This window comes from Carassius carassius, chromosome 42 (assembly GCF_963082965.1).
Source record: "Carassius carassius chromosome 42, fCarCar2.1, whole genome shotgun sequence".
Classification (NCBI taxonomy): domain Eukaryota; kingdom Metazoa; phylum Chordata; class Actinopteri; order Cypriniformes; family Cyprinidae; genus Carassius; species Carassius carassius.
This window is the reverse complement of record NC_081796.1, coordinates 824,196-846,895: the sequence shown is the minus strand read 5'-3', so window position 1 is coordinate 846,895 and position 22,700 is coordinate 824,196. Positions and strand designations below refer to the sequence as shown.

The 22,700-nt window shown below is 38.0% G+C and overlaps 1 protein-coding gene across 1 annotated transcript in view; it reads right to left on the bottom strand.

Annotated features, from left to right (window-relative positions):
- The window catches only part of si:dkey-225n22.4 (collagen alpha-1(XXI) chain), a 45,223-nt gene that overhangs the window by 3,188 nt on the left and 19,335 nt on the right, over positions 1-22,700 (bottom strand). The window contains exons 16-26 of the mRNA XM_059535178.1: positions 10,921-10,974; positions 8,082-8,126; positions 7,432-7,485; positions 6,239-6,292; positions 5,882-5,935; positions 5,684-5,755; positions 5,097-5,132; positions 3,684-3,728; positions 2,691-2,723; positions 1,653-1,799; positions 1,341-1,395 (exon numbers count right to left, since the gene is read on the bottom strand). Coding sequence (XP_059391161.1) covers positions 1,341-1,395; positions 1,653-1,799; positions 2,691-2,723; positions 3,684-3,728; positions 5,097-5,132; positions 5,684-5,755; positions 5,882-5,935; positions 6,239-6,292; positions 7,432-7,485; positions 8,082-8,126; positions 10,921-10,974 — 649 coding nt within the window. The remainder of the gene's footprint in view (positions 1-1,340; positions 1,396-1,652; positions 1,800-2,690; positions 2,724-3,683; positions 3,729-5,096; positions 5,133-5,683; positions 5,756-5,881; positions 5,936-6,238; positions 6,293-7,431; positions 7,486-8,081; positions 8,127-10,920; positions 10,975-22,700) is intronic.

The window sequence follows — 22,700 nt, the reverse complement described above, 5'->3', positions numbered from 1 at the left end:
ATATGTTTTATATAGCAGAATTTCACAAAGCTATGGTCAGACCATTCTGTTGTCTGTCTTCAGATTGTGAAAGTATTTTTTTACTTATTTAAAGTATTTACTTCAAAAACAGCCCATGCTACATGTAGCATTTATGTTTGGATCCTGATTAAAGTGCAGTAGTTCTGCAACTGTGTCATGCGTTATGACTCGCATAAAGGCAAAGAGTCAGGAAAAATAAAAAACTATAAATAAATTTTAAAAAACCTGATAAACCATGAAACCATCAAAATCTTAAAAAAAAAAAATTGTATACAGATTGTTGGTCAAACTGCCAAGCACTAGTGTCACTAAATGGTTAATGCTCTATTGAGTTTGAAATAGCATAAAACCTATGCTTATACTAACCAGTAGTGTTAACAAAAGCAAACGTAAGATAAAAACAGATCTGATGAGGCAAACGTGTCATTTTTGCTCATTTAGCTTGATAAAAGTCTTCGAGCTCTTTTATCATGACTCGCATTTCATGAGACTCTTAAGTGCAGTGCTTACTTACTTAGTTTACTTACTAATTTGTGTGAAAAGAAAAAAGTTGTTGGTGTTTTACTGCCACTAATGCTCATTTCATCTAGAAACAGGAGTGAATTGTATGTATAAGTAAGTTTTTGGGGTTTCGCAAAAATGCATAATTTTTCCCATTGAGTCTATTTGTAACATCGGCTAGTCTTCAGCTTGACCATTAAAAATTCATTTTGGGTTGATCTATTTTGGGAGTTTACTCCATATAACAGAAGTCGCAAGTATTTTGATGACAGCTAGGATTCAGTTTAAGGCATTTGTAGTTCATTTTGTGGTCTCCACAAACAATTAAACTATAACACAACTCTGAAATCAATGACATCAAGGCAAAAAAATTGTTGGTTTTCAAGGCATAAGTGATTCAAGTTGACTGTTGATTCCATTGGAGAGACTGGAGTTGCTGTCAAAGTACAGTGGATCATTTCAGATCAGTCAGTTTTAAGTCTCTGTGATGGTTAGGCTACATGTAGACACTATGCAGTGAGGCAGCTCACTAGGTTTGTAAGTGGACCACAGGGGAAAAAGTAAAATGATAACAGATTGTACTATATTACTTTAATTCAAGGCAAACTGGAAAAACTCTGATAGCTCAGCAAGTTTCCGTAACAAAAGCTCCTTTCTTGTGAACTTTGCTTTTATCTAACAGCTTTAATTGGAAGCCCCATGCTATTCTCGGCTCTTTACATATCAGGCTTGTTCGTATTATAAAAGGGAAAAGGAAACGTTCCTTGGGCTCTTTGTTCTCAAGAGAATAATGACCTTGAACAAGGTTGGATACTCACTTCTCAAAATGTCCCCACAGAGTTTTATTAAGTACTCCTCTGAGGGAGGCTTACCCTGAAACACATATTGAGTCACTCATTAGATGGCGTCGCTACATGAAAAACACATACAGCTTCACAGATAATACAGTCTTGACCTCGGGCCTTGTTGTTTCTTTCATGAATCAGCTCAAATGATGCGTCCTGACATTGCTCCAGCCCATGCCATACTTTGTTTACAATGTGTCTATTTCTTGCGAAAGGAAAACCTGGTGGCTGTAACAAACATTGTAATTGCTAACATGTAGTTGTGAGAAATGTGAGAATACTCACAGGCTTCCCTGGAAAGCCCGGAGCGCCGGGAAGCCCTGGCAAACCATCCTGACCGGGGAATCCACGCGGTCCGACTACACCCATGTGTCCCATGTCTCCCTTCTGTCCGTCACGACCTTTGACCCCAGTTTCACCCGGCGTACCTTTCTAGTAGATTAAAAACACCACTCTTAAAGCCTACTGTATACTTGGACTTGTATACTTCATGCAAGTGAGTCTGTTGGATCTAAAAGCAGTGTAGAGCTGCACCATTAATTCAATTAAATCATGATGTGGCCTTGCGTGATTACTGAACTGTGAAAAGGCTGCATATTAAACGAGTGTAGGATTTAAATGCATGAGGAATGCTGCTCTGTAACTACACATACTCCAAGCATGCATGCTTGCTTTATTTTTGGTTTGCTTATGACATGCCTTTGCAGAAATATTACATATTGTATAATATAGTTTTTTATCAGTATTTATTCATATATTAATTAGAAATAAATTAAAGGTAATTTAACAAACCTATTTTCAATTAGTTGCCAAGGCAACTTTTGACATTTTCATTTAAATTGAAATTTTTCAAATATTTAAATTAACCAAAAATAGTCAACAATAATAGCCCTGATAATATGCCACAATATTCAGGTAGACTGAAAAATAAATAAGATTTTAGGTTGTTGAGCAGCAAAATGTAATTAAATCTTTTTCATATCAAATAATCACAATATGATATTCTGGAAAATATTGTGCAGCTCTAGTGTGGAGCAAACCTACAGTACAGAAATATTTAATAAACATGCTCATTTTCTTTACATTCTTTTAAAGGAAGCGACTGATTTGCATATGTCTGCTACTGATTTGCCCACAAACACAAAATAATAAATATACATGGGATATTTCCTCTAGTTGCTCTGACAGCACGCTGAAAGCAGCTTAGTCTAACACTCCGAAGTGCTCTGCTGTGCCATGTTACTTCCTTTAGGAGGCGGAGACCATCGGGTTTCTTGTGTAAATAGGCAGGATTTGTTTAAAGGTGATTTGAGTTGTGCAAACCTCTCCTTTGCTGCCTCTGGGTCCCACTTCACCCTGATTCAGGAGGAACGAGAAAGAGGAAACTTTTATGATAAAATCAGAGAGAGATCTGTTATTAAACACAAAGACAAGCTCAGTTTTCACAGCAGGTGACAGGAGGAAAAGCTCAGTTACTTCTATAATATCAACATGTATCGACGAGTTTATAGATGGATATAGATGATGTGTCCAGACATGTATAACACAAACATACTTATTTATTTGGGCAATAATATATGTTAATATTATTGCCATTTCTAGTAGGTGTCATATATGTTTTTACTTCAAATGACAATATTTCATAAATGGAAACTGCTGTTTCATGACAGGTGTGAAGTCTCGTTTTGATTCTGCATGCTGTCAATAGTATTTCTGACACAAATCAGTATATTACTGTTGCTGGCGGATTTAAATCGTAAAACAGAGACCGTAAACTAGCAGTAAACCCTCAGAGCAAGATGAGGCGCTGCTACGTTGTTCATCCAAAATATTACGGAAAAAGAGGACATCAATGCGGAGAAAATCTTGCTTACGTCAAAACGGAAACCAAGCAGTTCACACAGATCACATATTTATCGCATTTTCTAAAGGGACATCGATCAACGTTGCTTTTTTAGAAAGCCATGTAAAATTAATATAAGGTCAACTTTTTAAAAACATATCTCGAGACTTTACGGCGGGTTTTTCCTCATCCAACTGCATCTCATGTTTTTAAATGAAAAATTTACTCTGTGTGATTGGCTTTCCGCCTTGGCTTTGTATTAAACTATGCATGCATACATGATGCTGTTTTGTTTATATATATAGTTATATATATTGTTATATATTGTCATTCCAGTTCAAATTCCAGCTCCTAATGTGAGTCACTTCTTCAGTTCTGAATTTCTGACTGGCCCAATAACAGCGGTCGATGTTGAGGTGCGGCGCTGTAAGAAGACACGCCCCCTGCTGGGTGAGAGGAGTTTGTACACTTACTGGAAAACCAGGGAATCCTGGGAGGCCTTTGCTGCCTTTTTCACCCTGTGAATGGGAGGAGACGCTGTTAGCAGGAGTATCAGACTCTGAAAGGTTATCATTAACATTCAAAACAGTAGGTGGCTCTTTATAACCTTTAGAAGACGGTGTCACATCCCGTTTAACTGAGAGACACTGAGCCAACAACACTTAGGGTAGTGTACCCTACTGAGACTGCTGCAGTATGAGTAGTGTAGTGTAGTTCATCTCACAGTGTCAGCATGAAAAAATCACTGGACATTAGTGATTATAATATTAGGACATTTATGATTTAGCAACCATGCTTTCATAAACCCAAACTACATTTTATTTAGTAAGGTTTCTTTATTCTTTGGGACGAATTCCATTTCAAATATACACTAAATATATGTGTAAACGGTGAAGCTCAAAGGAATATATTTTTGAAATTGAAAGGATATTTAGTGTCAACCTTAATATACCAAAATATATTTCAGAGGCAAGAAAATGTGGATGGAAGCCTACTAGAGATCAAAACTAGATTTATATTAATTTGATCATGTATAATTTGCATATATATATATATTTCAATATAATATTTTTTGGAACATTGTAAGGTATCTTCCTGCTGATTTTAAGTCAAATATGTTATAATATTCATGCAAGTTATAAACAAACAAACATTATCTTCATATGTGACACATGTGAATGTATTTTCATTAATGTAAATATATGGAGAGCAAAATATAGTGTTAAATATATATTTTTTTATGTATATTTAATGTATTATAAAAGTGTAATAAATTATTATTATTATTATTATTATTATTATTATTATTATTATTATTATAAAAAAGGCCAAATTGAAATATATTTAAATATATATTTTGTCATATGGGAATACATTAAAAAAAATGGTTTATCATCATTTATTGATCTTCTGTTTAACATATATAGTGTGCTCTTTGTATGTCTGTTCAACAATTTTTTAATTGGATAAATGTGATTAAATTACATCTGTTTATCATATTAATTCAAATGACTTTCTTTTATAGCATCTTTGTGTTCTTTTTGAAGCTCAAACACTTTGGTTTCTTGGACTTGTGTGTCATTTTTGCATCACTAGCAACACCAAACACAATTTCAAAAAGTCATGTTTCCAAACAGGTTACGTCTGCCATTGCTCATCAAACAGATAAAAAAATGACACAAATCAGTTTGAAGAGTGATAAAGTTAACCGTTTCCACTAATTCCGCACTAAGCTTATCATTACGACTCTAACATCTAGTTTAGAGATACATTTGAGATCAGAAACAAATCTGAATCTGTGTTGAAGCCAAATCTAAACCTTTGATAAATCATACAGTATTATTCAAAAGCATTGTTTAAATGTGAAGGGAACGACTGGGATCCACCTGAATGCCTTTGGCTCCGGGTTCTCCTCTCTCTCCCTGAAAATAAAAGAGAAACATCGACTCACTTCTACCTTCAGTTCTCTAGCATATCAGTATATCAGAAACTACATTTAAGAGCTGAAACGCCAGGATATTAGGCTTATCTTCCTTACAAGCAGATGCTTTATCCAAAGTGACTTAATAGATGTATAGCAGAGACAGCACTGGCACTTCTCTACGCATCTTAATACTGCAGATACAGTGCGTCACAGTTTCCACAGAAATATTGAGCAGCACAACTGTGTTCAACATTGATAATAATCAGAAATGTTTCTTGAGCAGTAAATCATCATATTATTCTGATTTCTGAAGATCATGTGACACTGAAGACTGGAGGAATGATGCTGAAAATACAGCGGAGCATCACAGAAATACATTACACTTTAACACAGATTCACACAGAACACAGATGATTTACACTGGAGTAATATTTAATATTTTTTGATCAAATAAATGCAGCCCTGGTGAGCAGAAGAGACTTGTTTCAGAAGCATCGTCCTGACTCTGTATTTTGAGCACTAGGTGTTTAATGAGGACGGCAGCATCACCTTGTGTCCTTTAAATCCAGGAAGGCCCATGGCACCCTGAAGTCCTGGAAATCCCAGCTCACCCTGGACACCCTGAGAGAGTCACCAAACCTCTGAGAATAACCTCTTCACCTCACTCATCCACACAGCTCTGAAGGCGAACTTCACAACTGAGTGACTTAATGCACAAATCTAAACTACACAAGAGGAGACTCTTACCTTCTGACCTGCGGCTCCAGGAAATCCTGCATCTCCCTTCTCTCCTGCGTTACCCTGAACACACACAACACATATATAAACACACTTATATAATTCCTCCACTAAAACCTAAGTAGAAGAAGCCATTTGTTTCCATCGACAGATAAAAAAAGACTATTAATCACTCTAAATATTAAATGAAATACTGTTGCAAACCCAGCAACCTAAATGGTTTCGTTCAGCATTGCTTCTATAATCCATTTGATAAGAGCACAAATCCAGGAACAGAGTAAATGTAATCTTAGCACAGCTATCCCCACCTGATTCAAGTCAAGGTATTAGCATAATTGCTAAAGGTGATGTTTGGAGCAGACCAACCTTGGGGCCGTGGAGTCCGTCTGCTCCGGAGGGCCCTGAAGGCCCCGGCGTGCCCTGAAGGATTCAATCAGACAGGATTCAGAGTTAAACACTGACTGAATAAAGCACTGGACGCTGATAACACACAGCGGCTCGCTCGGCGGACTGCAAATAAAGTTTCAGAAAAACTCCAGGAGATACTTATTTGACCAGAATAGGAAAATGAACTTAAACTAAAATGCACTGTAAGAAACAACATAAATTAAAGAAATTATGATGTGCAATAAAAATGACTTTTTGAAAATGATTTTAATGCACAGGTTTCTACAGGCCTTAAAATGTCTTAATTCACGTCTTTACAAATAAAGACCTAAAAAATCAAAGCAGGGAGTCTTAAGTTCATAAAGTAATGACATTAAATGTTGCATGAGCCAAAAAAAAAAAAGATTATCTTCCTCATTTTGTTTTTTTTTTTGTGTCTTGTTTTCTAGTACAGTTATCTAAAACATCTTTAAATCGAGGCACATTTACTGGAGATACAAAATTACGATGTGAAGATTCTGGGAAATTGAACAAAAAGTGAGTTTATGTTTATAACAAGAACAGATATCTGTCAAAGGGGGAGGGGAAACTGTTTCTGAGCCCAACTCACTTCATTTTGATCAATTTGTCAGAAAACACAGCGTCTTATTTTGTCACATCGCTTCTCGAGTGAATGTATCTTGATTTAGGAAGCTTAAGACATTTGTATTTTTTTGCAGTGTGATTAGTGAAAGTACAGTACTGTAAAAGTTTTATTTATGTATGCATGTATTATTATTATTATTATTTAATAATATAAAAGTAATGGAAGTTTAACTTTGAAGCATTGCCAATGCAGGAGATTTATAATCAGAGACCATACTGACATATTCTGTTCCATCTACAGTACGTTCAGAAAGCCTGGGTTCAGATCTCATCCAGCACTAGATGGCAGCAGTGTTTGCTCTGACACAGATCATGGCAAACACAGACTGAATGTTTGGCTCTCTCCATCAGAGGTCACCCTAACATTGTGTACCCGAGCGCTCTGTTACCCCGTCCTGGAGCGAGCGCTGGTTAGTGTTTGACCCCTGTCCAGCTCTACAGCTGCCTGGGACTCCATCCAATCCAATATCTCTGAAGTGTCCCATTTTAACAGGTCAGTGGACACATTGTATGGGACGTTTACTCACAGGAGATCCTCTTGTCCCAGGTGATCCTTTCTGTCCCGGTGCTCCTCTCGCACCCTAAACTCCATGAAACACAAGATCGATAGCATGGGTTTGTGATACGCCATGTGACAATTAAAGATGATGCAACATGATGCACGTGTCTGTGCCGTAGGTTTTTAACCTCATTTACTCATCTTACACTGACTAAATCTGGCTGGACATGGGTGAACTTCACAAAACCTGGTCACATTTCATTCATAAATTGCTGATGGCATTTATATATGTATGTGTATGTATGTGCATTGGTTGGTGGTTAAAGTAGTGCCCAAAGTAGCACAAGCAAATATCAAAACTCACAATATGCCGTCTCCATACCTAAAACACATATTTTACAGCCACTGATATGCATATTGATCATAAACTAGTTAAAAAGCTTTCTACCAGTGGCCCTCCTTCACAAAACTTTATCATAGGTAGAATGCTAAATTAATTTATGCAACATTTCAAACCTTTAACCCATTTGGGAAACTCAATCCATGACATCTTAAAAGTAAAGTAAGAAAGAAAAGAAGTAGACTTGATAACCCTGCATCCGACAGGAGCTGCAGGAGTCTGATTTGACTGAGCAGAGCGTGTAGTAGTCTACAGTATGTGTATGTGTGAGTCCATACCTGCGGTCCGCTCGCTCCCTCCTCACCAGGAAGACCACGCATTCCCTGGAAAGAACATGATATGTGATTCACAAGGTCATTAGACGGCACAAGCGGCGCTAATGACCTTGTGTTTCAGACATCAAGGCCTCGCTGTTATTCCATCATTCATCATGTTCTTCTTCTCCAGTTACTGTTATTACAGCATTACCAGGATGCCACTCAATTAATCTACGCTCTGGCAAAGCTATTGCTCAAATAGAAGCCTGCCAAGAAAAAGGACACAATTGACTTTCTGACATTCACACATTTCTACTGTCTGTTTTTCTAGCCCGCTAAATTACTTTAATTGAGATCCATTAAAAACTTCCTCCATCCATCTGCTTCCTTTGAGGCTCCAGTAATTGGCAGCGATGAACCCCGGAGTCAAGTACATCAAAATGTGTAAAAACATTGCTCTGTTAGCAGCATCATCCTCCTCAAAAATCTGACTGTGTTAGATCCTGCTCTGTTTTAACATCAAGACTTCACATAAGTCTAATGCCAGTAATATGACAGACTTCAAGGTACTGTGCGACTTTTAATTACATTATTATTATTATTTATTCATGTGTTTATCAGAAAAAATATACTACAGTAATAAGATTCACCAATAAAAATAATACAAATTACCTAAAAAGTGTCCCAAGGTTTAATACCTCAAAATTAAAAAAATAGATGTATAGATCTTTATTATTTACATTAATAATAATAATAATAATAATTATCTTAAAAGTTCCAAAATAATTAATTTATTATTAATATTATTTCAAATATATTATTTATATACTTTATGTTTATATTATTTATTATTTATATTTATTTTTTTCATTAAAATATATTATTTTTTATTAAAACTGTTATTTCATTTATTTGTCATTACTCTAGCAGTATTTTTGATAATCTAAAGAGAATCATAAAAATAACTGGAATTAGCAATAAATTAAAAAATACAAAAATAATGGAGGGTTAAGTCCTTTTAATACAGGACCTCAAAAACTTTAAAATACGTCATATTTTACATTAAAGAGTTAAACTGATTCTTAACAAAATTAAAACTGAAATGTTTAAATAACATGCACCAGCTGTCCCCCTTAAAAAATGCTGCATTATTTCTTTTTGTGCATTTGTACAATGAAAATGTAAATATCTTAACAGACGAGTGACCGTAAAAACCATAAAGTACCACTATTTTCTCCAAATATGAAATGTGAGAACATACACCCTCTTCCTCCCTTCCACAAACTGAGTAATAACTTCCCACAGCTGTCTGATGATGAGCGCCGTCTGTCTTTTACTGGGAAAGACCTGCTCTACAAACTCAGACGAGGATCCCGCATCACACTCAGATCTCTCAACACCTGCCTCAGTGTTTGCATTCAAGAGACACAGCTTCATAACTCAATAACAACAAGCATGCAACCGGACACAGACTTCAGCGATGCATCACAGCCCTCCGTCCGCAGGTTAGCAAAACACCTGAAACAGCGAAGTGTGAGTCTGATCCCACGGTCCTCAGAGACTACAGAACCAAGAGTAGGAACCAGGGGAAAGCTTTGAAATGGAGATGCCTGCATATCATTTTATAGTGAGTGGCTCCATCGATCGCGTTTCACTCAAAGACTCTTCTTCTTTCAGAAAAGCTGAACTACATCGAAAAGATTTAATTTAAGAGGAAACAGCGCAGAAATGTGAGAGCAGGAAGGAGAGAGAGACTGTAAAATAATTACATTAAAAGATGAAAGGTGTCACACCTGACTAGAAAAACAAGTCAATAATAATAATAATAATGATTGTTTACACTAGCGTTCGAACGTCAGTCAGATTTAATAATGTTTCTGAAAGAAGTCTCTTCTGCTCTTTATTTGATAAAAAATATTGTAAAATATTACTATGATATCAAACAGCTGTTTTTTTTACAAATAATAAAGTAATGAGATTCACCAGTGAGAACACAAAAATGTCAGGACTAACATTACACTGCAAAAAAGGCCTAAAAACCTAAATTTTTTTGCTTTGACGAGCAGCTCGTGAAAATGCAATTATTTCATCTTGACTGTATGTATGAATTTAACACACATGTAGATCAAATATGAAATCCATTTTTCTCTTGTTACTGTGTAGTGCTCTCAATCAAGGAGGCAAACAAAGCTAATGATAATTCATTACAGCTGTACTGTGTAAATAAACGGTTTACATATAATGGAATGCATTATATATATATATATATATAATGCATTCCAGATTGAAAAACGGTGCGAGACAAAGTCAAAAGACAAAGTCAAAACTAGTGAAAACTAGTCAAAATTAGTGACACCTGCTCTTGTGAGAACGTCCCTCTCCTGGCCTCAGAAAGTGAAAGATTTTACGGGACACTCCAGATTGTAAAGAACTTGATCAAACAAAACGTTCTTTTTCGTCACATGTACAGGATGTTTTGACATGGAAACACAGCTCCCTGCTGTAGACGGCAGGTGTAGAGCGAGAGCGATGGGAACATCAGATTCCTCCTGTTGACATGCTGGCTCTCGTGGTGCCCGTACACTTATAAACCCTGCGGTCGGTGCAGGGCTCCGTTTACAGCATATCCTTCTTCATTTTTGTTGTTTTTACTTCATGAAACCACTGCGAGACGACTGTCAGATTTCTGACACTGCTAATTATGAAGAGCTCCAAAGTTTTACAGTCAACATGTGCAAAGGATGTTTGTCTAGATTTAAAGTGTAGTACTAAACTGGTGAGATCACTTTAGATATGCATTTACATACATCTGACAGATATTTAACAGATGCATCTTTTATTAAAAGAGGAAGCGACTCACTGGAACTCCTCGTGGTCCGTAAGCGCCCGGCAGCCCCGAGTCTCCTTTCTCTCCCTGAGAAACAAACACAGATTTATTTAACATATCACCTTCTTCAGATTGTGTCGCTGCTCGTATGTCGCTCATATTACGTGTTCATAACCGTCCTGTCTCCAAGAAAAACATTTAAAGGGAGACTGAGATTCTGCCTGTTTTCATAATACATGGTGTTTACATGAGAAATGCTAAGCAGGTGTAGCGATTAGCTTGATATAAAGGGGGGCTACAAATAGCATATTTCTGAAACATTACATGACCAAATCCCTCATTAGAAGGCAATCAGAAGTTATTACAAACATTTTAAAAAGTGAGTTTTGAGTAAAAGCGTAGTATAAACGTAATAAATTGTCTTATGTAGCATGATGCTACAGTGTGCATGAGTGGTCACGTAGCATGTGTTTTCCTGGAGACAATCACTGATTGAGGAACATAAAGCATGCTGTATGGCCGAAAAATATTATCACATTAAAATTGTTCATATCAGCCAGTATCAATAAATATCACGATAAATCTTTATTTATTTCATGTATAAAAGCAAAGGTGTTTGTAAAAGTTAAGTATACAGTAGAAACAGACTGTTAGCTGTGGTTTTAAACGACTCGTTATGATTAGAACTTGACAAATATGTCAATCTTTCTTTCCCACCAGTCACTCTTCCTTGACAAAAATAAATATCTTAATAGAATTAATTTCTTAGTTTCTGCATGTTCTTGATATTGTTTCAAATCATGAAGCAGGTTCGATGACGAGTATCTTCAGCACAGCAGGCTGCAGTATTAATAATGTTATTTTTTAAATGTATTTATTTATTTTTTCTGTTAGAAACACACATTTGACAGTAGTAGCTTGAGTTTGGATGCAGATGTAAATTCATGTTCATTATCAAAAACAGTCACATGTATAAAAATTGTAACAACCTAATTTTTATACTGTTAAATTTAATTGTTCTGACTGTTTAAGTTTTATTGAAATTAACCATTAGTCTTCCTTAGTAGATATATAATAACATTTTATGTACTGTATAGAGGTCGACCGATATTGGATTTTGCCGATACCGATAGCAAGATTGGACCACACTGGCCGATACCGATTAATTAACTGATAGTTTTTAAAATGGATACTGAAAAAAAAATACTAAAATAGTGCTTTATTTACAAAAAAAGTAGTAGTAGTAATGATAATAATAATAATAATAATCACAACATTAATAGAAAAAATTTGAAATTACCACACTCAAAAAGGGCCCTATGAAATATGTTTAATTTTTTCCTAAATTCCATTTTATTTATTTCCAAATTATGTTATTTATATTTTCTGTATTCTGTTTTTTCTCCACTCCTTTTTAATAGTTAAATTAAAGTTTATTAATCATAAAGTAAGTCTAATTAAATAAAATAATTAAACTTATAGATTTTCAAATGATTTTAAAAAAAGTTTAACAAAAATTACATGATTGGGGCCCTATGAAATGTTTTATTTTTTCTCGCCATATTTTTTTCTGTTTTAGCATGTCTAATTATTTGAGCGCATAAAACAACTTAATTTATTTTTTCTTAAAGAAGCCTAATGATTTTTCCCCTCAAAAATTCTGTGTATTTAAATTTTTTTTTTATTGTTATCCAATCAAGGCATGAAACATTAATTTTATTTGTCTTTTAATTACTTAAAATTGGCAAACAAAGGGGATTTACTATTAAAATTAAAACATGGAAGAAATGTTGTGTGATTTTTCCTAAATATAATGTTTGTTTCATTTTAGTAGTAGTAGTAGTAGTAGTAGTAGTAGGCTATGTAGATTCTACTGAACAATAAACTTCAAAACCGGACTTTTATTTTGACATGTTGCAAAATAAATGAATACCTTTACAAATCTGTGCATGTGATATGAGGCTTTTTCTCAAATCAAACGGTCAGATGCTCATGAAGTGACTCTCAGAGCAGTTTTGGAGATGTTCTTCATGTGTTTTCATCCTCATTTAGTGAGATGGCAGACGCTAAAATCACCGCGAGCGTCACGCTCTAAACTGTGAATCACGTTGTTATGAATGGATTCCGCGGTTCCATCCGCGTTTTCTGCATCGCGGAAAACATAGAGCCCTACAATTATACCAGCACAATGTATACTCTCACACTTTACCTGCTTCTATCCTTGAGCACTTAACGATTATTTAATCAAAATAAAAGAGCAGCTGTCTGGGAGTCTGGGAGAACTCACCGGTATCACACACACTCCGGACGCGTCGCGTTCAAGCAGTGGTCTAAAACTGTTTATTTTTTCACCAAACGGACACAAGTTTAACTTACTTCAAGAATGAACAATGAGCCAAAGAGAAGTTTGAAGTTCAGTGTTTAAAAAATGGAGCAAACGGAAAGAGCGATCTATATTATAGCTCTATAAATGAAGCATACAGACTTTATTAGAGCCACAGAAAGACAAACGTTTCGATGAAAATGCTTAATATACAATTCCTTATGTACATTAACAACGATTCGGTTGATGTATATAATGATATGTAATTTAATGAGAAACTATGTGAATGGCGCTGTAAGGCGCGGCAAGATTTTCTGTCTGAAGTTTCTCGCTCTGTTCAGCGTGCAGCATCACATATCTAAACAAACAGCACATGGTGTCAGTGATTTCAGCCACTACAGACCGCTCTCACACTGTATAAAGAAAACAGAGCCTTCTCAGCCACTCCAGCAACGGACGCAACCCGGAAAACTATCGGCATGAATTTTTACCGATAACCGATTATTCCAGGAATCAACTATTGGTGCCGATTAATCGGCGAAACCGATAAATCGGTCGACCTCTAGTACTGTATCACACATTTCTGCCACAATACCATGGTAAAGGTAGTGTTAGGATACTACAGTACATCCCTGGTAAATGATGGTGGTTTGTGGATTGAATTGACTGTATCATTGTGTTTATTCTGTTTGTCAGCGCTGTTTCATCTGAGTTTAATCTAGTTTTGATCCCCGAGCTGGATCTCACAGCGCTGTATAGTGTCGCGTGACCGAGACTCATCATCAGAGTGTAAACACATCTGCTCCAGAGATTGTCTTACTATTGGGAGATGAGAGGGTCTGGAGAAAGTGTAACCATCTACTTGGATCACATATTCCTTCATAACCAATCACATTACAGCCTAATTACAATCTCCATTCATTGATACCATAGGAATGAATGAGAAGTGCCATAAGCTGAATCACACTTGTTGCAAAGAGTCAGTGACTGACAGTCTTATAAAATTACATATTTTTTTCAGTGTTAACTCAAAAAAATAGTTTAATCCAAAAGTATTTGAATATTAGCTGATAGGCTGTCGATTCATTAAAAGAAAAGCTATTTATTCAGCGTAGTGAAGCCTCTCCTCCACTGACATCCATTCAAACCAAACTCCCTCTGGTCTCCTTTCCCAAGTACAGCTAAGCGGAAGGGTTAGCATTAGCTGTTATGCTTTTTTGGCTAAAAGTTGCAGGCTTGCCTTCCAGTGGCTTTGTCTGCTTATATCGAACATTTATCAAACTCTTCTTTTTTTATCAAGTAAAATTATATTGCGATATCAATATATAACAATATGCGTTATGACCCAGCCCTACTGTATGCTTATTGGCTCACAGACTTAGATAAGATTAACCTCTTAGATATCGAAATTTGGTTTCAAATGACAAGACGTTTTTCAATACTCGATGGTATCTAGGCAATTCGGTCAGTTCCTAAAAAGTATTAAACTCGACTCCCAGCCCTATATGTAACAACGATGTGAATATATCTAGTCCAAGTTGATCTTGTCCTGGAAATAGCACAAAATAAAGTTTAGGAAAATGCTTTTTTCTTTCCTCTTATTTGTAGATCTTGGCACTACTGGAACTCCAGCAGTGTTGAGATACATACAGCAGAAGACAATAACTGGCTGGAGTCTAAAGAGTGTGTGAGATGAAGAGTTTCATGCCCCACTCGAGCAGACTTTGATCAGAGCCACAGGTGGAGGGGAGGCAGGCGTCCCCTTCAAGAGTCATTGCCTTAAGCAAAGAACAAATGTTTGCCCTCCATGAAAGCTTCAAGCACACTCACTAACACTTCGGCTTTGTGAAGAGGCCAGGAGAAAGAGAAACTAAGAGTTGTTGTGTTTTTTTTTTGTTTTTGTTAAGTTTGGCATTCCAGGACATATAAAACATCTAAGGAAGCAAACCTTTCATTAGAAGAGCAGCGAGTCTGTTAGAGAAAACATAAATGTGGATTGCGGCGGCCTCTGGAGCTGGACCCAACAACTACTCTGACTCTGGCCTGACATCTGTAGGTGTGTTTGACTAAATAAAACATGTTCTATGGTGAGAAAACACTCAAAGCACACAGTTTGTGGAAAAGATGTCTCAGACATAAACTAAACAGTCCGTCTCACTCCTGCGCTACCAAGCAAGTTTACTACATCAGAAAATCTATGGAGCTGTTATGTGATACAAACATCAAAATGTATTAGTTTATAAACCATGCACTATGGTAAAGATCTATTGAACTCATAACACAGTATTGTGCAAGAAACTGCACGAAAATAAGGCTTTATTAACCAATAATCTGTAATTAAAATTGGTGCAAAAATAAATATAAGAGGCTGGTGTTATACTATGTTGAAATGTCTGGTTTCACTGTTACACAGGTATTAATAGGTAACATTTACAGGTAGAAAATATACATTTTTTTATATGTTTTGATTGATGCTGAAGCATACAATTTGCACATATACAAAAAGAACATTATAACATATTTATAACTAAAGATGGTCAAATATATAAGACTCAATTGTATCATAAAGATATTTGTATAGATGCAAATTTATAATTTTATGACTTAGATATTAAGATCCAAACCTAAACATAACCATTTTATAGACAATATAAAAGGATATATAAAACAGAATGTAGAGAATGTAATTGACAGAAATGTTTTTAAATGACAATAAAATACCATTTTAGAAACGATATAGCAGTAAAAGATGTTTTGAGTATACATCATTAAACATCACTAATAATGTGCAAAATACACAACTGCAAAATCTATTCTGAAAATCTGCTGAAAACAGTCTAGAAGCAGACAGTGTGAAGTAAAACACTGGCTGAGCTTCGCATTGATGTGCACTACTACAGTTTCCCACAGGAATCACATCTGTATCACATAACCAGATGTTCATCCACCTTGGAAAGTATAGCCGCACCTCAGAATGAAGACTTACAGGCTCACAAAACAAACGTTTCACTGAAGAACAAGCTTCACGGTTCCTTTTATACCCTGTGGCCTGCAAATGTATTCCTGTAAACATGTTTTCTGTTCTTCAACAGAAGGGCTGGTCAACATTATTTGTAGGATAATAAATACTGACAGTATATGCCAGAAATACCATTCATAAGCATAGACAAACATATCCCTAAAACTAATTTTCCCCCTCAGTAATTGGAAAATCACCCTTGGACAAAGGCTCTTTCTCTACTTTAAGGAATCCTGTTTGTTTATTTGTAGTTTTCGGCCAGTGCTGCAGTCAGTGGTTTGGAAATCAGGGTCCTTTCAAGCCTTCTGCTTGTCTGTGACTTTTAATTGAAAAGATCGATTTATTCTGAGAACATATTAAAGAGCATTAAATAAAAGTTATTTCATGACGTTATTCAAAAGTCGTCTCTTGATGTCCTGAGAAGCAGGAGCAAGACTAATTATGTTCAAACAAAGCCAGGGGTCAAGGCAAGATGACTTTAATATTATAAATATTTAATATATAGTACAAACGGGTGTTTCAGCAAGATGGTTTACCATGCAGGAAAACAAGATGGATGTTTGAGGACCAGAAACAAGAAATCAAGACAAAAGTATATTGTAAATATATATTTATTTTTTATTTGTTTTGCTGTGACACAAGCGTGTGTGAGGGCTGTGGACATTCACGACTCATAAACGCATGTGTTTGCGTACATGCAGCATGTGATTTAATTCTGAAATGGACTCGAGACGCTCTGAAACTGTAAAACCTCTGCAGTAAAACTCAAAGGCCACAAGAAAGTCAGCAGAGAGGACTGGTTATCTGTGGCTCGGTAGCAGAGGACCTTGCAGGGACTGACGCTTTATATGGATCTGGGGAGGCTTTTGTGGTCTTTTAACAGTCCTCAAATCCTAAAAGAGGAGGTTTTCTGACCCAGTTTGGGGTTATCTGGGGACTTTTTTTCTTCTACTAAAGTTAGGAGCTTGTTTTAAAGAGTTACACCACAGCATAATTCTTAAAAATCTAAAAAAGTGTGAATTCCTGTGTTTGTTAGACTGGAGTGTTAAACTTTATAGCAGCGTGCCGTAAACTCAAGCAGAATGACACAAGCTGATGCTGACTGAACATAAAAGACATTTGTATCTAAACTTTTTCTATGTCGCAAAAGGAATTAAATGCAAACATTTAAAGTAAATTCCATAATGTTGTTTAAAACATCAAAAGCTTTAAGATGTATTGTCTGTGGGTTATTTAGACTGTAAGAACATACGTACATGACATTCTGCACACAGAGAATAAACGAGTGGCTTGAACCGTTCCCAATGAAAACCAGGTCACTCCACATCCTCTAACCAAGCCATTCCAGCTTGTGCTACCAGAACTAATATTTAGATTCATTTGTCAGCCCACTGGAAAATGTGTTTTTTTACAAATCGAGTGCATATGAAATCTACAGGATTGGACAGCAGGCTGGACTCAGAGCTGAACAAACACCAGCGTTACGTCATTACTCCTGAACGTGTAGTTCAGCTGAAGCTCACACAGAAAACAGACGGCGCTCAGCGGCTCTGGGTGAAACTCTTTAGCTGAAATGGGTTTGGCCGAGGATGTAGCCGTGAATGAAGATTACAAGATGAACATGAGCCATTAATGCTTTCAGAGCTCAATAACAGAATGCTTTCTGTTTAAACAAGATGTCTATGCTCTGACCCCTCGATGGCCATCCAACTGCTCTCATCCACTTGAGCACTGAGAGGCCGATTCATTTCATCTAAAGGCATCATTTATAATTCAAGGTACGTCTAAGTATGCATCTATTCATGGACTCCAGACAAGCGTCCAGGTTTGGAGCGTGCATGGCGCTGAATCAGCTGGCATCAGAGGTTTACTCTGTCAGTCAGACTGATTAATGTCTGTGCTGATGAAGTCTCAGAGTCAAACACGCTCACAAACTCACTTCAGTGTCAACCGCAGCTGAATTTACTGCTCAGAAATATTCCTCACTAATTACTAGAGCTGTCCCATTTAGAGCATTCCTTTATGTGAATAATTATTACAAATAAAAGCAAACCATTAAAGATTTAATAAATCCTGATTCATGTATTTTCCTACCATTGGATCAGTTCAAGGTTTGTTTGTTTTTATTTTTTTATTATTATATTTTTTTGCACTCATCATTAAATTGTGATTTAAATCATGCTGTGTAACATTATTAAAGCAGTACAGTTGTTTAATTCCTTCATTCATTTTATGTTTCGGGAATAGTATCTGTGTACACTACCAACTGAAATGTTTGGGGTCAGGACGATTTTCTTAATGGTTTTGTTTCTTCTGCTCAAGCACCAAGGCTGTGTTTATTTCTAAATTATGAAATATTATTATAATTTCAAACAGCTGTTTTCTGTGTGAATCTGTGTTAAAGTGTAATGTATTTCTGTGATGCACCGCTGTATTTTCAGCATCATTCCTCCAGTCTTCAGTGTCACATGATCTTCAGAAATCAGAATAATATGATGATTTACTGCTCAAGAAACATTTCTGATTATTATCAATGTTGAACACAGTTGTGCTGCTCAATATTTCTGTGGAAACTGTGACGCATTTTATTTTTCAGGATTCACAGATGAACAGAAAGTTCAGAAGAGCAGCATTTATCTGAAATAGAAATCTTTTGTTTCGTTATAAACGTTTTTACTGTCACTTCTGATCAAAGTATCATTGCTGAATAAAAGTATTAACTTCTTACAGCTTTTGAACAGCAGTGTACATGAGATATGTTTTGGCAAAAAATAAGCCAGAATATAAAATTAAAAGCTAAAGATGATTAATGACTTCGTCAAAATGCCACAGCTTTCCAGACAATTTCTTTAGGTTTAGTGATTAATTTTCATATGCATTTCTAAATGGTGCCATGTGGAGAACATTTTCACTTCATTTTTATTTTTTTCTTTATTTCCGTTTCGCTGTGGTTGAAATACATGTTTCCTGTTTCCTTCACAAAACAATGTCTGTCTAATTTGCAGACGAGGGTCATTAGTCTTGCTTAATCAAGATTGCATAACTTTACAGACAAGCAGTGGACACTGTTTGGACTCGCTGCTACACATGAGCAGCTGCGTAGTTCCTGTAAACTATTAACCGCTGCAATGTTCCTTGAAACTATACCAAGGCAAATCCACTTTATTTATTATCCCAGTGGCATCTAAGTAAAGCCTCAAGACCAGATGATGGGCTGGTCTGAACAAGCTTGGGCTCTTTGGTTAATAGTCACTCAATAACTGAGGCAAATTATTATGAAATAAAAAGCAACTGTTGATGTATAGCTGCACAGAAAGCTGGCATGATTTCAATGCCCACAGACAGTAACCACTAGCACGCTTAACATTAACAACGGCAGCTGTGAACTCCAGCTCAACAAAAGAGAGCCATTACTGCGCTAGCACTTCTCTGAAAAACACTTCAGATCTCCTCATTACAGTCACAGGAAGAGTGTTGAGGACAACGCTGCTCACCAGAAATCTGTCTTTGTACACTTGACCGCTGAGAGCGATAATGAGAAGGGTAAAGAGTCTGAAGTCACTGTTTTGGGTAGCATTACGCTTGCTGATAGTTCGCTGTGACACATTTTACAGCCTTCGCTAAAATGTTTCAGCCACTTTTGAGGAAAAATAAAGCTTTCGGCAATCTCTTCATTTATTTCTTATCAAATCTGATTTTAAAAATAGTGCCAAAATACAAAATACTTTTGACAATCATGTACAGTATGTGGTGAAATCTTATCCTCCGTTAATCAGCAGAAATCTGAGCCAATCAGATCAGCTCTCAGCCCGTTATCACCTGTATGAGATTAGGTGATGCGGATGATTTCTGCTTCTGTCACACCCAGGGGCTGGCTATGCTTTAACTAAGCCACACCCCTTCTCAACTTCCACCTCGAGGAGGTCCCCAAACCCGACCCAATGGCCAAACAACACGAGAACAAGTAAGTGATAAAACAATCTTTATTTAAATATTTAAAAATAGCTTGGGGAATAGGGAAAGGGCAATTAAAACTAAACTCTGACTCGGCCCTCCAGATGGGCTATGGCCGGGAAGAGGTCAGGGAGCAAGGGGGCCACGGGGATCCGGGGCGTGGGACTCGGGCCCCGGCCTGAGTCTTAGGTATCCGTAGCGCCCTCCTTCTTCCTCCTCTTCGCTGAATACAGCTCACGGTAAGTACTGGTTCACACAGTTCGTTCTCGAGGTGCTCACTCTCTTTCTCTTCCTCCACAGGCAACGGGCTCTTTCTCTTTCTCCACAGGCAACGGCTGGGACACACAGGCACAGTTAATTCAGCTTGGTTTTGCTCTCACCTCTTCGCTGATTACAGCTCACAGTAAGTACTGGTTCACACAGTTCGTTCCTTGGGTGCTCACTCGCTTTCTCTTTCTCCACAGGCAACGGCTGGGACACACAGGCACAGTTAGTTCAGCTTGGTTTTGCTCTCACCTCTTCGCTGATTACAGCTCACAGTAAGTACTGGTTCACACAGTTCGTTCCTTGGGTGCTCACTCGCTTTCTCTTTCTCCACAGGCAGCGGCGTAAGTGCAGGTTTCCTCAGTCTCTCCTCGTGTTACCCACTCTCTCTCCTTTTCTCTCCACAGGTATCAACTTGGGCACAATAGCACAGTTAGTTTGCTTTGAATGGCTCTCACCTCTTCGCTGGACACAGCGTACTGTAAGTACAGGGTTCGCTCTATTCCTCCTCGTGTTATTCACTCTCTCTCTCCTTTTCTCTCCACAGGTATCAACTTGGGCACAATAGCACAGTTAGTTTGCTTTGAATGGCTCTCACCTCTGGGCTGGACACAGCGTACTGTAAGTACAGGGTTCGCTCTATTCCTCCTCGTGTTATTCACCTCTCTCTCCTTTTCTCTCCACAGGTATCAACTTGGGCACAATAGCACAGTTAGTTTGCTTTAAATGGCTCTCACCTCTGGGCTGGACACAGCGTACTGTAAGTACAGGGTTCGCTCTATTCCTCCTCGTGTTATTCCCTCTCTCTCCTTTTCTCTCCACAGATATCAACTTGGGCACAATAGCACCGTTAGTTTGCTTTGAATGGCTCTCACCTCTGGGCTGAACACAGCGCACTGTAAGTACAGGTTTCCTCTGTTTCTCCTTGTGTTACTCACTCTCTTTCCTTTCCTCTCCACAGGTATCAACTTGGACACAAAACACAGTTACTCTGCTTTGGATGGCTTTCACCTCTGGGCTGGACACAGCGTACCGTGCTATCTCCGGAGATCTGAAGCACGCTCACAACATATACTGTACTGAACTAGGCTAGGACCAGCAATCTCCTTGTCCTCCCACGCCGAAGTGCGTGAAGGCGGGGGTTTATCTGACAGGACACACGGCAATACACAGCAGCCCACAGCAATATACAGCACCACGTCAAAATTATAGGTTTTCACAGCACGAAGACTCACCCACCACACTCAGTGTACGGAAAGGACACCCGTCTTCCTTCACTTCGCTTGGTTCGGATCTGGCGATGGAATATGCGGCCTAGCTAGTGATGTCGTCGTTGTGACTACTTCAATAAGTATTCCTTCGGCTCTCCCACCACACTATATTAGGGGTAGGGCCGCCCTCCTCCTCCTGGAGAGATCTACACAACGCCAGGTCAATATACAGGGCACTTTCGACTGGCTCTTAGTACTCACATCAATGCCACTTCCAATCCCCTTTTTCACGTCGTCTCAGTTCGCCGTATAATCTGTTCACTTCTCAACCTTTAAGGTTCGCGATGTCTTCACAATCATACAATTCCAGCCTGAGGGAGAGAGAGAGTTAGACAGCTACCAGCAGCGTACCAAGACGGGCACAACCCAGTGCTTCACACACACCAAAAAGAGCTTCCCAGACTGGGAAATAACTTGGCCTTAAGTACTGCCTTATCCAGCGTATCCTCCAATCACCAACCGCTGTCCCTAACTAGGCACAGGTGCATCGAATTCCCTGATTTTCCTTCTTACGGCGCTACCGGAAGTTCCGGTGTTCTGTTTTTCCGGTCCGGGCGGAAACGCTTCCGGGCGGAACCAAACTTCCCGAATTTTGGTTCCGCCCCTAAAGATCGTCACCTTGTGACATCCTCCCCCGCCAATCCGTTCTAGTCCCTAGAACGTCCTCGGGCTGTCCACTCCCCATAGCGGGCAGGGGGTCGGCCTCGGTTCTCTCGCTGGGATCGTCTCACTGGTGAATCGGGCTCAGCTTGTTCAGGGGCTGCTTCTGGTTCTCTCGGGGCGATCGGGGGTGGTGCCACCACGGGTCTCCCTGGTACCACAGCCCAACCTTCAATCCAGGGGGCCGCTGGTACAGGTTCCGTGGGGACTTCTTCCACGGCTTCAGGGTAGTTAGGGCATGGGCGAATCATGTTCCGGTGCACCACACGGTCGGGGCCTGACTTCCCTTCTGGCCGGATGGTATAGACCGGCTGCCCCGGCC